The sequence below is a fragment of the Dromiciops gliroides genome, chromosome X (assembly GCF_019393635.1).
Source record: "Dromiciops gliroides isolate mDroGli1 chromosome X, mDroGli1.pri, whole genome shotgun sequence".
NCBI classification, from domain to species: domain Eukaryota; kingdom Metazoa; phylum Chordata; class Mammalia; order Microbiotheria; family Microbiotheriidae; genus Dromiciops; species Dromiciops gliroides.
The window spans coordinates 1,097,457-1,110,269 of NC_057867.1; the positions used below are offsets into that span (position 1 = coordinate 1,097,457).

The 12,813-nt window shown below is 54.7% G+C and overlaps 2 protein-coding genes across 4 annotated transcripts; both read left to right on the plus strand.

Annotated features, from left to right (window-relative positions):
- Positions 1 to 809: 809 nt before the first annotated feature.
- On the plus strand, positions 810 to 5,433 carry SLC38A5 (solute carrier family 38 member 5). 3 transcript variants are annotated; one of them, XM_043973744.1, is made up of 16 exons: positions 810 to 923; positions 1,111 to 1,179; positions 1,278 to 1,347; positions 1,436 to 1,551; positions 1,643 to 1,716; positions 1,825 to 1,917; positions 2,021 to 2,102; positions 3,030 to 3,112; positions 3,255 to 3,313; positions 3,403 to 3,519; positions 3,771 to 3,850; positions 3,972 to 4,072; positions 4,260 to 4,375; positions 4,523 to 4,667; positions 4,748 to 4,851; positions 4,964 to 5,433. In XM_043973744.1, the coding sequence occupies exons 2-16, from the start codon at positions 1,112 to 1,114 to the stop codon at positions 5,066 to 5,068; spliced, it is 1,413 nt and encodes a 470-aa protein (XP_043829679.1). In that variant the 5' UTR covers positions 810 to 923; position 1,111; the 3' UTR covers positions 5,069 to 5,433. The 3 variants fall into 3 exon arrangements, with proteins under 3 accessions (XP_043829679.1, XP_043829681.1, XP_043829680.1); XM_043973745.1 differs by having other exon boundaries at positions 832 to 923; positions 1,093 to 1,179; XM_043973746.1 differs by lacking the exon at positions 4,260 to 4,375.
- Positions 5,434 to 7,228: 1,795 nt separating this feature from the next.
- Positions 7,229 to 11,531, plus strand: WAS (WASP actin nucleation promoting factor). Its single transcript, XM_043973743.1, has 11 exons — positions 7,229 to 7,413; positions 7,587 to 7,727; positions 7,831 to 7,917; positions 8,089 to 8,191; positions 8,538 to 8,606; positions 8,702 to 8,879; positions 9,862 to 9,904; positions 10,023 to 10,176; positions 10,511 to 10,905; positions 11,100 to 11,208; positions 11,317 to 11,531. Exons 1-11 carry the CDS (start codon positions 7,294 to 7,296, stop codon positions 11,370 to 11,372), a joined length of 1,455 nt encoding a protein of 484 aa, XP_043829678.1. The 5' UTR covers positions 7,229 to 7,293; the 3' UTR covers positions 11,373 to 11,531.
- Positions 11,532 to 12,813: the final 1,282 nt, after the last annotated feature.

Below are 12,813 nucleotides of genomic sequence, written 5' to 3' on the forward strand. Positions count from 1 at the left end.
CTGCCCCCTCCCCACTCCCTTATTGTTGGTGGGGGGGTACCACTCTCCCGATCACCCAGCTCCACATATATTTTATTTCTTTCTTCTTCAATGTAATGAATTATCTTTGTGTCTTCCGCATTTCCTTCCCTGAATCCCCCTGCTTCAGTAGAGGTGCCAAAGTGGGCTCATTTCCTTGGCAGCCCCACTTTTCCCAGCCATGCTGGGTGCACAGCAGCTCGGGTCCTGGCTCTCTTCTTTCCATTTGAAGGCACCAAAGGTGGGCCAAGGGATTGATTGGGAAGGTACAAAGATGCCACCAGCCCCTAGCCAGCACTGACAGGACCTCTCGGACCCTTTCCCAACCCCTTATCCCAGTGCCAGGCAGGCTAGAGCTGGGCCTGGGCTTCTTCCTTGCTCAAGAAACTCCAACTGGTCTGTGCCCAGCACTAAATGACGGGCCTGTTAGGCAGAACCAGGGTTCGGGTCCAAAATGATACCTTTGGTTCCGGGCCTCGAGGAACACTTGGGGGACTCCCACGCTCGGCTGTGGAGGGAAGGGAGTCACTTGGGCTCCAGCCCTAGCCAAGCTGTTGAAGGGGAAGGGGGTCCCTGGGCTTGGGGGCAGCTCAGTTGGACAAGGGGACCACCACAAACGGAAGCACCCCCAGGGACTGCCAGCAGGAGGGATGGGGGGAGGGAGGGGCCCAGAGCGAGGTGGCGGGGAAGGCGGGAAGGAGAAAAACTAAATGTGCGGCCCCAGAGAAACCGGGGGTTCCTGGGGCCGGAGGCGGGGCGCCCATGAGGCCGGGGGCGGGCCGGGGGCGGGGCCTGGGCTCCTGACGGGAGGAGGAGGTGGAGGCGGGAGAGGTTGAGGACTCGACCACTGAGCCCCACCAGCTAGCAGCCAGACGGCTCCGCATCCGATCCCAAGGGAACCCAGGGTGAGCAAGTGGGCGAGCGGGCGGGGGGGAGGTGAGGGGCCTTTAGGGCAGGGAGGAACTCCCCACAAAGCCTGCTGGGCTCCCCTGGCTGCGTGGGTGGCAGGGCTGGGCAGAGGTGCAGGAAAGTCCTTTCGGTCCTCCTGGGGCCCTCTCCCCAACCCCTCTCTAGGCCTGGCCTCTCTTCCAGGATGGAACTCACCATGCGGGAGCCTAGGATGAATGGCTTGGTCCCCAGGGGGCACCCAGAGTCTGAGCAGTAAGTCATGGGCTGGAAATGGGCAGGCAGACTTGGCCTGAGCCGGGTCCAGCCAGTGAGGCTCAGCAAGCCTCAGCCAGTTCCGTCTCCCCCTCCAGATCCCAGGCTGAGCTTGCTGGCTTCCTGCCCCAGCCACCCCCAGGGAAGAAGGCAGTACAATTCTCTGATGTGAGTGAGCCAGTACCCCAAGCTTGGCTTCTCCCCATCCATCGCTGCTCCTCTGGGTCTCAGCCTCTCTTCCTGTCCCATATTGCAGTTTGAAGGGAAGACATCTCTGGGCATGTCGATGTTCAACCTCAGCAATGCCATCATGGGCAGCGGCATCCTGGGGCTGGCCTATGCCATGGCCAACACCGGCATCCTGCTCTTTTTGTGAGTCTGGCCTAAAGGCCTGGGGCGGGCTCTGGGCAATGCATGGAGGGGCTTCCCCACTAAGCCCAGCCCCATTTGCTGCCTCCCCCAGAGCCCTCCTGTTGTGCATGGCCCTCCTCTCGGCCTACTCCATCCACCTCCTGCTCACGTGTGCTGGCTTTGTTGGTGAGTCCCTCCATCAGACGACCCTGGCCCTGCTGTTGTCCTGCCCTTCCCTTGGCTCATGCTGTCCTGTTCAGCCCCTAATCCCTGCCAATCCAACTCCCTCTGCAGGGATCCGGGCATATGAGGAGCTAGGTCGCCGGGCCTTTGGGACATATGGAAAAGTAGCTGCAGCTGGAGTCATCTGCCTGCACAACATTGGGGGTGAGGCCTGGCATCAAGCGTTGGCAGGGACATGGCAGTGAGAGGGGCCTGGGGTAGAGGAGTTGATGTGGCCTAAGACTCAGTCCTCCCTTCCTCCTCTTAGCCATGTCCAGTTACCTCTACATCATCAAGTCAGAGCTGCCCTTGGTCATTGGGACTTTCCTAGACTCAAAGGCTACTGACAGGTGAGCATTTTGCATGTATACACACACACACACATATGCACATGCATGCACACACACACACATACACACTCACTCAGGACTTCACCTGTCCCTTGTCTTTGTAGCCACCTCAGTTTTTGTGTACACATGTCTTAGTCCCATTATTCCATCCGGTTTAGTTCAGCTTTCAGTTATCAGTGTCGAGAGTCATCTTGGTCCTTCTGTCCAGCAGTGTAGTTTGCCTTGTTCTTGTCATAGTCTCAACCTGATTGTCAAGCTGTGAATTGCTGGCTAGTTGGTCTTGGTGTCCAGCTGTCTTGATCTTAATGTCTGGCTGGGAGTAAACAGCTGTTCTGGCCCAAATGGCCGTCCAGCTGGTCATCTCCAAGTGGCTGGCTGGCTGTCAGGCTGGGAGTGGTCACTCACTTTGATCTTGCTGTCCTGACCTAGCTGCCCAATTGTCCATCAAACGGGGGGGGGCGCTCTTGGCTGTGGAGGGGGGAGTGGGGAGGGAGCTGGGGCTTCGAGAAGCCCAGCATGGAAGAGTTGGGAGGTAGCCCAGAAAGTCAGCCCATGTTTGAGCACAACACCCATGCCAAGTGGTCCCCCAGCCTCTGCTCCCCTCTGGGCCAGCTAGCTCCCAGGGCTGTGGAGCCTCTTCTCCCCAGAGCGGCTGGCCTTGCCCATCTGCCGTGGGCACGTGGCTGGCCTGCCTCACAACTGAGTGGCCATCTGTTTTAGTCATTTCGGTGGCAGTTTTGGCCAGCCTGCTCAGCTGGGAGAGTTCTGCCCAGGAGTGTCAACGACTGAGAATGTCTGTCTGTCGGATTCAGCCTGACTAGATGTGGCCTTTGGTTTGGTTTTTTGGTGGGGTTTGGGGTGCCACCTGAATCAGGCTGCCTGGGAGCCTTGTGCCCGGTGCCTTGCCCACCCCCACTACCCTTTCAGCTCCTGGTTCTTGGACGGCAATGTTCTCATCATTCTCGTCAGCATTGGCATCATCCTGCCCCTGGCTCTCATGAGACACCTGGGTAAGTCCAGGAGGAGATGCCACCAGGGAGGAGATGCCAGCCTCTCTGGGGGAAGGGAAGGGCTGGGAAGGAGAAGGGATTGGATCTGAGGTGCCCAGATCTAACCGCCCCCCATGTGCGTTCCCATTCCTGCCCTGTACAGGGTACCTGGGCTACACCAGCGGCCTCTCTCTCACCTGCATGGTCTTCTTCCTTGCCTCTGTGAGTTGGGGGGCCTTTGAGATTGGGGAGGGTGGACCCTTGGCACAGGACCCCCACCCCATGTGTCTTTGCCTCTTTTACCCCTGCAGGTGATCTATAAGAAATTCTCCATCCAGTGCCCCCTGACTGTCGGGAACAGTTCCCTGGGGCCTGCCAAGGGCCTGAATGACACCTGTGAAGTCCAGTTCTTCACCATCAACTCCCAGGTCAGGCCACCTTCCCTGCTCACCCTCCCTCACCCCCTCACCCCTGCTGTGGTTCCCAATGCTGGCCCCCTGGAAGATCTTCCCCATCCCCATTATAGGGATGACCCAACTGGGAGCTTCCAAAAGGAGGCTGGGGAAAGCACTTCTTGGGGTGTGTGCCCAGAAGGGACCAGTTGGGTTGGGAAGGCATCTGAATGGGAGCAAGGGACAGGCCCCCATCCCTGGTGGCTCCAGCCCAAATCTCCCCCCAGACAGCTTACACCATCCCCATCCTGGCCTTTGCATTCGTCTGCCACCCAGAAGTCCTCCCCATTTACACCGAGCTGCGCAGGTACACAGAGGTTACAGAATCTGGGCCATGGTCTGGAGACTGGGGAGCGGGGTGGGGAGCCCTGAGTGAGGCTGAGCTTCACAGGGATTCGGCCTCGTGACCTTTCTCTGTTGGCGCCCAGGCCATCCCAGCGCCGGATGCAGGCCGTGGCTAACATGTCCATTGGGGCGATGTTTCTCATGTATGGACTGACAGCAACGTTCGGTTACCTCACTTTCTTTGGTGAGAGCAGGAAGGAGGCTGAGGCCCTGGGACCAGGGACAGGGGGGATGGGAGACTTGCGGGTGGTGGCCAGCCTCCTGCCCGGGGTCACCGTGCACATGTGTGTGTGTGTGTGCATGTGCATGCGTGCATGTGTGTGTGTGCACGCCCACGTGTGTGCATGCACACGTGCATGCTCCTCTTCCAGGCTCTGTGGAAGCAGAGATGCTCCATATGTATAGTCAGACAGACTTGCTGATCCTTTGTGTGAGACTAGCGGTGCTCATGGCCGTGACCCTGACTGTCCCTGTCGTCCTCTTCCCAGTGAGTGTGTATAGATGGAGCAGGGAGCTGGGGCTGTCTCACCCCCCCCCCGCCCCAGTCCAGGCACCCCATCCTGACCCTGTCCCCCCAGTCCGTGACCCCCCATCCACATCCCTCCACACCCCTGCATTGTCTTCCTGCCTCCAGATCCGCCGAGCTATCCAGCAGCTCCTGTTCCCAACCAAGGCCTTCAGCTGGGCCCGACACATCACCATTGCCCTTGGGCTCCTCACCTTGGTCAACGTTCTGGTCATATTTGTGCCCAACATCCGGGATATCTTTGGAGTCATTGGTCAGTCTCCCTTCTTTCCCCTGCCCCTCCCAACTGCTACCCCCAGAGGGCCACCACGACCATCCTTTCCTTCCTCCCAGGAGCCACCTCGGCCCCCAGCCTCATCTTCATTCTTCCCAGCATTTTCTACATCCGAATCATCCCAAGGGACCAAGAGTCCTTGGCTTCTCGCCCTAAGATCCAGGTGTGAGAGCAAAGATCAGGAAGTAGAGGCAACGGGGTGGGAAGAGGCCTGGTGTGGGACTGGGTGGGGCTAAGCTGGGCAGGCTCTTTAGCTCTCCTTCCTGGTCCTACAGGCAGCCACCTTTGCAACCCTGGGCATCGTGATTATGGCCATGAGCCTGGGCTTCATCTTTACTGACTGGGCAGTGACCGGTCAGAGCAAAGGGGCGGGCCACTGATCCTGAAGCCCTGCCGGAGCCTTCCCCACCCTGGGACCACCATGCATTCCATCTGCTGTCGGGCCTGCATGGGGAGATATGGGAGACCCTAAGTGTTTGTGTGTTTGGGCAGGGGCGGGGGTGGCGGGAGGAAGAAACAGGAGAGAGAGGACGAGGACTCCTGGGGCTGAGAACAATCAGCCAGCCTTCCAGAGGAAGGGCCAGGATGGGCCGGGTTCCCTCTCCATGTAGGGATCAAAGTCCATAGGAGGAAGCAACCCTGGGGGGGGGCCCCAGGCCTGGTGTCTGTGGACCCCTTCCCCTGATGGGGACGAGATTGACTTCTTGGCTTTGTGTTTGAGAAAATGCAAAGAATAAAGATAATTTGGGGCTCTTGGCTCTTGTGTGGTTGTGTCTGAGTCCTCAGCCCCAGAGATGTATGGGAAAGGGAGAGAGGAGGACCAGACTTCACGTGCCCAAGCTCCTTATTCCCAGTGTCACCTGGACCTAAACAAGGATTGGCCACTCTGCCCCCAGTGGCTGCTCCTGGCTCTGCCCTCTGGCTTTTTAGAATCCCTGAGAAGCCTAACTCTCGGGGGCGCCTCCCCCCAGCTTCAATTTCTCCACCATGCCTCCTGGCCAGTCATACAGTCCTTAAAAGAGAGGCTGGACAAGGCCACTCCTCAAGTCTCTTCCTAATGGTGTGACCCCAAATCACCCCTACCCTGTAGGTAGCGTGTGAACCATCCTGTGTGCACCATGCACACATCACATACAACCTACATGTACACACAATACCATACTGCACGCGCATGTGCACACACACACACAACACATGCTGGACTTCTAGTGAGGGAAGGTCTCCAGCCTCTCCCTCCAGATCTCCCTTTGCTGCTTCTGTGTCCAGCCAGCCCTCTCCCATCTGATGCTTGGGAGACTGGTCTTTCTGAAGCCCAGTGTAGGACCTGACATTTATCTCCAAAGAATTTTGAGGTAGTCACTCTAGCCCAAGATATTTCTAGACCCTAGCTCAGTCTGCCAGTATGTCAGCAGCTTTCCTTCTGCTTGGTGTCTTTTGCAAATTTGCTAAATATTCTATGTGTGGATACAAATATTCAACAGGACAGGGCCAAGCATAGATCCCTGAGGCACTCCACTAGAGACCCTCTAAGTTGAAATGAAAACTATTAGTCATTATTTTGGGAGTCCCGCTAGTTCCAAACCTAACAAAGCTGTTTAGGTAAGCCCTACATCTCCCTGGCCTTCCAGTCAGACAGTAAACAGTTCAGAAGGGGAAAGGGACTCAGTCCAACATGACCCATTCTTGATGTTAACAACCCTCCCTTTATTAATACATTCTTGAATTTGATCAGGGCAGGTAGGTGGCGCCATAGTGCATAGAGCCCCAGGCCTGGAGTCAAGAAGACTCACTGTCCTGAGTTCAAATTTGACCTCAGACCCTTACTAGCCATGTGACCCTGGACAAGTCACTTGCTTGCCTCAGTTTCCTCATCTGTTAAATGAGCTGGAGAAGGAAATGGCAAACCACTCCAGTATCTGCCAAGAAGACTCCCAAATGGAGTCATGAAAATTCAGACATGGCTGAAACAATTCAACAACAACAAATTTGACCAGAAATCCAAGTCAAGCTCTCTGGTCTACCTCAACCTAGCAGGTAGAAGGGGGAAACAGACAAGAAACCTAGGTCTTTCTCCCATGGGCCCTGTTTCAAGAGCATCTTGTTTTCTTTATTGAGGCGGAGATGTGGAGAGAAGGATAGAAAATAGGCAGAATAAAGACTAGAAAGGGAATGGAAGGCATGAACAGAGACAGTGAAAAACAAAACTTGGGAAACGAAGAGAAACCCAGATCCAACCCTCACCCCTCCAGGACCAGAGGAGAAAAGGGAGATAGGCAGAGAGAAAAATGAGGATGAGCATCCATACAGACCATAGAAGAGATAGCAAGAGATAAGAGGGGTATAGACATAAAGGTGAGAGGGAGCCAGAGCCAGAGCCAGAGAGAGGGAGGAGAGAACAAGAGAGTAATATTGAGAGCCCCAGAGTCAGACACTGGAGCAGCCCCTGGGCGGAAGGCCTAGACTAGGGTGGGGGCCCCAGGAGGCCATTGGTTGGGGTTGGGGCAGTGTGGTTTTCTTGGCTTCCTGTTCACTGGCTGCGGAAGTTCCCCTCCTTACCCCGTCACTGCTGCTACTTGGGAAGGCAAGGCAAGAAGGGGAGGCTACCATGAGCCGGGGGACTCGGGGATCTGGAGGGCCCCCACAACACCAGCAGAATGTACCCTCTGGCCTTCTGCAGGATCATGAGAACCAACGGCTGTTTGGCCTCTTGGGCCGCAAGTGCTGGGTCGGTGTTTCTCAGCCCTGGATCCTGGGAAACCTCCCCACCCCCACCCCAACTCCTTTCTATTTGTTCTGCGGGGGGGGGGGGACGGGGGGGGGAACCCAATGTTCTCAGGCCCCTTTCAAGTCTCCACTGACCTTGTCTCTCTCTTTGTCTTGGGGGCTGCCTGGAGACAGACCCTGGCAACCTCAGTGGCCCAGCTGTACCTGGCACTACCCAGCGCTAGCGGGCGCTGGCAGAAGGAACTGAGTGGAGCCATTTGCTTTGTGAAAGACAACCCTCGGCGTTCCTATTTCATCCGCCTCTATGGCCTCCAGGTACAGGCCCGGGCCCCTCACTCAGGACAAGGTCTGTCTATGACTGTCTGCCACATGTGCGGTCTCACTCTCTGCTGCTTTTTACCACCCCCCCCCTCCTTAGGAAGGACGTCTCCTCTGGGAGCAGGAAATCTACACTCAACTTGTGTACTCTGCCCCCACCCCATTCTTCCATACCTTCCCTGGTGATGTGAGTAACTGGCCAAAGGTGTGGGAGTGGGGGTGAGGAGGATGAGTCAAGGCTGAGGGTTTTTAGATGGGTTCGAGGATCTGGTGTTTGATGGAACATGAGGTGGCACCCTGAGAAGTGGAGCTAACCACTTTGGGGTGGGGGGCCCGTGGGGATTGGGACTGTTCCCAGGACTGTCAAGCTGGTCTGAACTTTGCCGATGAGGCTGAGGCCCAAGCCTTCCGAGCTTTGGTGGAAGAGAAGATCCAGAAACGAAGCCAGAAACAGAATGCTGGTAAGAGCCAGGGCTGAGAGGAGGGGGAGGGCTGGCAGTGACCGGGAGCAATCCTCCTGGGCTCTCCTAGGATCTCTATCTATCTCTCACTCTTATTCTCTATCATTCAGAGATCTCTGTCTGTCTGTGTCTGTCTGTGTCTTTCTCTCTCTCTCTCTCTCTCTCTCTCTCTCTCTCTCTCTCTCTCTCTCTCTCTGTCTCTGTCACACACACACACACACACACACACACACGAAGTCACCCTCCTCCCTGTGCCCCAGATAATGATGTTCTCTTGGGGGTAATGCTGAGCTGGGGGGAAGATTGGACAAGAGAAAGGTCATGACCTCTTCCCTTCACCCTCCAGGATCTCTCAGCATAGAAAGAAGAGGGGGCACCACACCTCTTCCTCCCCAACCTAGTGGAGACCTCAATGGTAAGTGGGGGAAAGAACCAGACAGAAGCAGACAGTTGAGTTTGGCCCTTCCCTCTTCAATCAATCTCCCCCTATTTTTCCTCTTCCATTTCTAGTCCCAGCCAGTACCCTGGGCTCCCCATCTCTGGCCCTGGCTGCTGTGGACATACAAAACCCAGATATTACATCCTCAAGGTACCGGGGGCTCCCTGCACCAACTCCTCCTCCAGACAAGAAGCGCTCAGGGAAAAAGAAGATCAGCAAGGCTGACATTGGGGCCCCCAGCGGGTTCAAGTGAGGCTCTTCCCTCCCCTTCCCCGGACCTACTTGTCTCCCCAGGGAGGGTTTAGGGAATGGATGAAAGTGCTTGTGAAGTGTAGCCCAGGGCTTAGAGCTGGGATGGCAAAAGCCAACAGTAGGGCTCCTCTTCCCTATCCTTGGCAAGCATCTGCTCCAATCAGCATGGCACCCATTGGAGGTAGAGGGCCCACCAAACTTTTCCAGGGGACTCTGAGGCCTGGGAGATCCTTCTCACCCGGAGGGATGGGGTGGATCTACAGGAGATGGGGCAGGGATGGTAGGATGAAGGGAAGGCCCCTGGGGATGGGCGGAAGGGTCTGGGGAGGTTCCTAGAAGTGCTAGGGTGGCATTGGAGGCAATCGGAAGGTTTGGGGAGAAGTTTGAATTGGGGTTTGAGCTCAGCTTTAGACATTCAGTAGTTGGAGGTGGAGGGATATATTGGGAATCTTGGAACCCAAAGACAGTCCAGGCCAGGACTTCTGCCTGTGTCCCCCCCCCCCCCATACACATTCCGCCCTCCACACTCAGGGAAATGAGATGGGAGATGGTTCAGGTATCAGATGGGTATGAGAACCCGGACCCTGAGAAAAAGCCCAGACTTTGTGGTTGAGATAATGTCATTGAGGACCTCGGAGGGAGCAGGTTCAGTTGAATGTGAGAGGAAAGGGCTGGGAGTGGGAGAACAGCCAGTTCTCTGTGCAAGGGGAACAGCAGAGAGAAGAGTCGTGTGGGGCAGTGGAAACCTGAGCACGTCTCTCCCCATAGAAAGAGCCAGTGAACAAAGGTGGGGGCGGTGGGGGGGAATTCAAGATGAGAGACTAGATGGAGAGCAAATGGCCAGAGAGCTCCGTCATTGCTGGGGGAGAGCAGAAAGGCTGTCTTCCCTTCCTGTTTGCTGGTGATCAGCCCAGGGGAATCAAGAAGGGGGGGAGGGGGAGATGGCCTGTCCCTAAGCCAAACCTTCTGTCCTCTCCAGGCACGTCAGCCATGTTGGATGGGACCCTCACAGTGGATTTGACGTATGTTCCCATATTCCCATCCCACAGAGTCCCTCTTCTTAGCTCCCCATAAACCCTCACCCCAGGAGTTAGGATTGGGCCTTAGAGTGAACGGGATCTGGGACCCTGCCTCCAACAGGTGAATAACTTGGACCCTGACCTGCGGAGCCTCTTCTCCAGAGCTGGGATCAGCGAGGCCCAGCTCACTGATGCAGAGACTTCCAAGCTAATTTATGACTTCATTGAGGACCAGGGCGGGCTAGAGGCTGTGCGAGAGGAGATGAGGCGGCAAGGTAAGCAGCCCTCTCCTGGCGCCTTGGGAGTTCCACCTCAGGGCCCTGGAGACTCCATCCCTTCATGACCCTGTGCTCAGAAAATCTCCAAATCTTGAGGCCAGGCCCCAGAAGCCCAAAGGCTCCCCTGGCCAAAAACTTGAGCCCCTCCGGAGATGCGGGGGGGCAGAAGGAAAAGGAATGGGGGGGGGATGGGTTTACCTTGTCATCTAAACACTTGCCTTTCTGGGGGGCGGGAAATGCATGTACCTTGCCATCTAAACACTTGCCTTTCTGGGGGGCGGGAAATGCATGTACCTTGCCATCTAAACACTTGCCTTTCTGGTGTTTGTAGGCCCTGGTCCACCCCCTCCACCCCCATCTCGTGCAGGGCCCCCTCAGCGGTCCCCTGTCTCCTCTGTGGTAGGGAGTCGGGGCCCCCGCTCAGGACCCCTCCCCCCAGTGCCCTCTGGGACTGGCGGGATCCCTGGGGGACCTCCACCAATTCCACGGGGCCCCCCACCTCCACCTGGCCGTGGGGGCCCCCCACCTCCGCCGCCACCTGCCTCTCACTTGGGGCTTCCAGCAACCCCACAACTGCTGCCACCAACCCCTGGGTCAGGGCCACCACCACCTCCACCGCCACCACCACCACCTCCACCATCGGCACCTTCGTCTGGGGGGTCTGTGGCCCCTAGAGGCCGGGGGGCCCTGCTTGAAGAGATCCGACAGGGCATTCAGCTCAACAAGGTGGGGCTGACTGGCACTTGGGGGGGGTGATGATTGGTCAGGATTGGGAAGAGCCTATTGGTGTATCTCGCTGGTGGTACTGAGTCGAAGGGAAGGAATATGAAAGATGAACATAAGGGCCAGGATGAGGGTGGGCATGCTTCATCTGGATGTGCCAAGACTGAGATTTTTACTGGGTCTTGCCCTCTTTGCAGACACCTGGGGCCCAGGAGTTCCCAGCTCCCCCACCCCCAAGCTCTGAAGGGCTGGTGGGGGCCCTCATGCATGTCATGCAAAAGCGGAGCAAAGTTATCCACTCTTCAGGTGAGAAGTAAAAGAAGCTCCAGGGCATCATGGGTTACAGGTGCTGTGTGTTGGCCTGGGGCTCTGGCCTTCTTCACTCACTCATTCTGTCCCCTCATTCACTCACAGATGAAGGGGAGGACCAGGGTGGTGAGGAGGAAGAGGATGATGAATGGGAAGATTAAGGAATCCATGGCCTCTTCCTGCTGCCGGCGCCAAACTCTCCAATAGACCTTGTCAATTCTCACAGCCCTGCTCCTATCCCAGATTGTGTACCCCGCACCCTGATAATGACACAAGAGTTTAGAGAAATAAATTGCCCTCTAGGTACTGCTGTGGCTGCGTACCAGAAATTTTGCTCTGTTGTTTCACTCTTCGTATTCTCTGTGAGCCACTCATTCTTTAGAATTAGATTATTTTGCTTCCAATTCATTTTAATCTATCTTTCCATATGTACTGAATGTAATTTTTATTGTATCATCATCTGAAAAGTGATATAGTTCTTAAGAATCACAAGTATTGGGGCAGCTAGGTGGCACAGTGGATAAAGCACCGGCCCTGGATTCAGGAGGACCTGAGTTCAAATCCGGCCTCAGACACTTGACACTTACTAGCTGTGTGACCCTGGGCAAGTCACTTAACCCTCACTGTCCCGCCCCCTCCCCCCCAAAAAAAAAATCAAGCCTAGAAGAATCACAAGTATCATCTTCCTGTGTCGGGATGCATACAGTTTAGCCTTATTGGATGCTTGATGTCTTCCCTTTCCTTTTTACCTTTTTGTGCTTCTCTTGAGTCTTGTAATTGAAAATCAAATTGTTCTGTTCAGCTCTGGTCTTTTCATCAGGAAAGCTTGAAAGCCTTCTATTTCTTTGGATGACCATTCCTCCCCCCCCCCCCCCAGATCATGCTCAGTTTCACTAGGTAGATGATTCTTGGTTGTAATCCCAGCTCCTTTACTTTCCGGAATATCATTTTCCATGCCGTCCAATCCTTTAATGTAGAAGCTGCTAAATACTGTGTAATCCTGACTGTGGTTCCCTGATATTTGAATTATTTTTTGTTGTTTTTTTTTTCTGGCTGCTTGCAATATTTTTTCCTTGACCTGGGAGTTCTGAAACTTGGCTTATGTTTCTGAGCGTTTTCATTCTCGGATCTCTTTCAGAAGTTGATTGGCATATTCTTTTGATGTCTATCTTATCCTCTGGTTCTAGGCTACCAGGGCAATTGATAATTTCTTTTTTTTTTTTAATGAGATATTTTATTTTTTCCATTACATGTAAAGATAGTTCTCAACTTTTGTTTATACATGCTTTACAATTTCAGATTTTTCTCCCTCCCTCCCCTCCCTCCCCCCTCCCCTAGACAGCAGGTAATCTGGTATAGGTTATATCTATATATCTCTATACGTATACATATAGATATATATATATACACACACATATATATATACACATAATAACATTAATCCTATTTCTGCATTAATCCTGTTACAAGAGAAAGAATCAGAGCAGTGATGCAAAACCTCAAAATAGAAACCATATTATTATATGGTTCAATCAGCATCTATACTCCACAGTTCTTTCTTTCTTTTTTTTTCTTGGATTTGGAGATCCTCTTCTATCATGA

Excerpts from the sequence above, each read along its gene's own strand:
- SLC38A5 (XM_043973744.1), top strand. The coding sequence starts at position 1,112 with ATGGAACTCACCATGCGGGAGCCTAGGATGAATGGCTTGGTCCCCAGG. Across the intron at positions 1,348-1,435 it reads AGGCAGTACAATTCTCTGAT|TTTGAAGGGAAGACATCTCT; the intron begins GTGAGTGAGCCA and ends CCCATATTGCAG. Across the intron at positions 4,376-4,522 it reads TCCCTGTCGTCCTCTTCCCA|ATCCGCCGAGCTATCCAGCA; the intron begins GTGAGTGTGTAT and ends TCCTGCCTCCAG.
- WAS (XM_043973743.1), top strand. The coding sequence starts at position 7,294 with ATGAGCCGGGGGACTCGGGGATCTGGAGGGCCCCCACAACACCAGCAG. Across the intron at positions 8,607-8,701 it reads ACCTAGTGGAGACCTCAATG|TCCCAGCCAGTACCCTGGGC; the intron begins GTAAGTGGGGGA and ends TTCCATTTCTAG. Across the intron at positions 9,905-10,022 it reads ACCCTCACAGTGGATTTGAC|GTGAATAACTTGGACCCTGA; the intron begins GTATGTTCCCAT and ends TGCCTCCAACAG.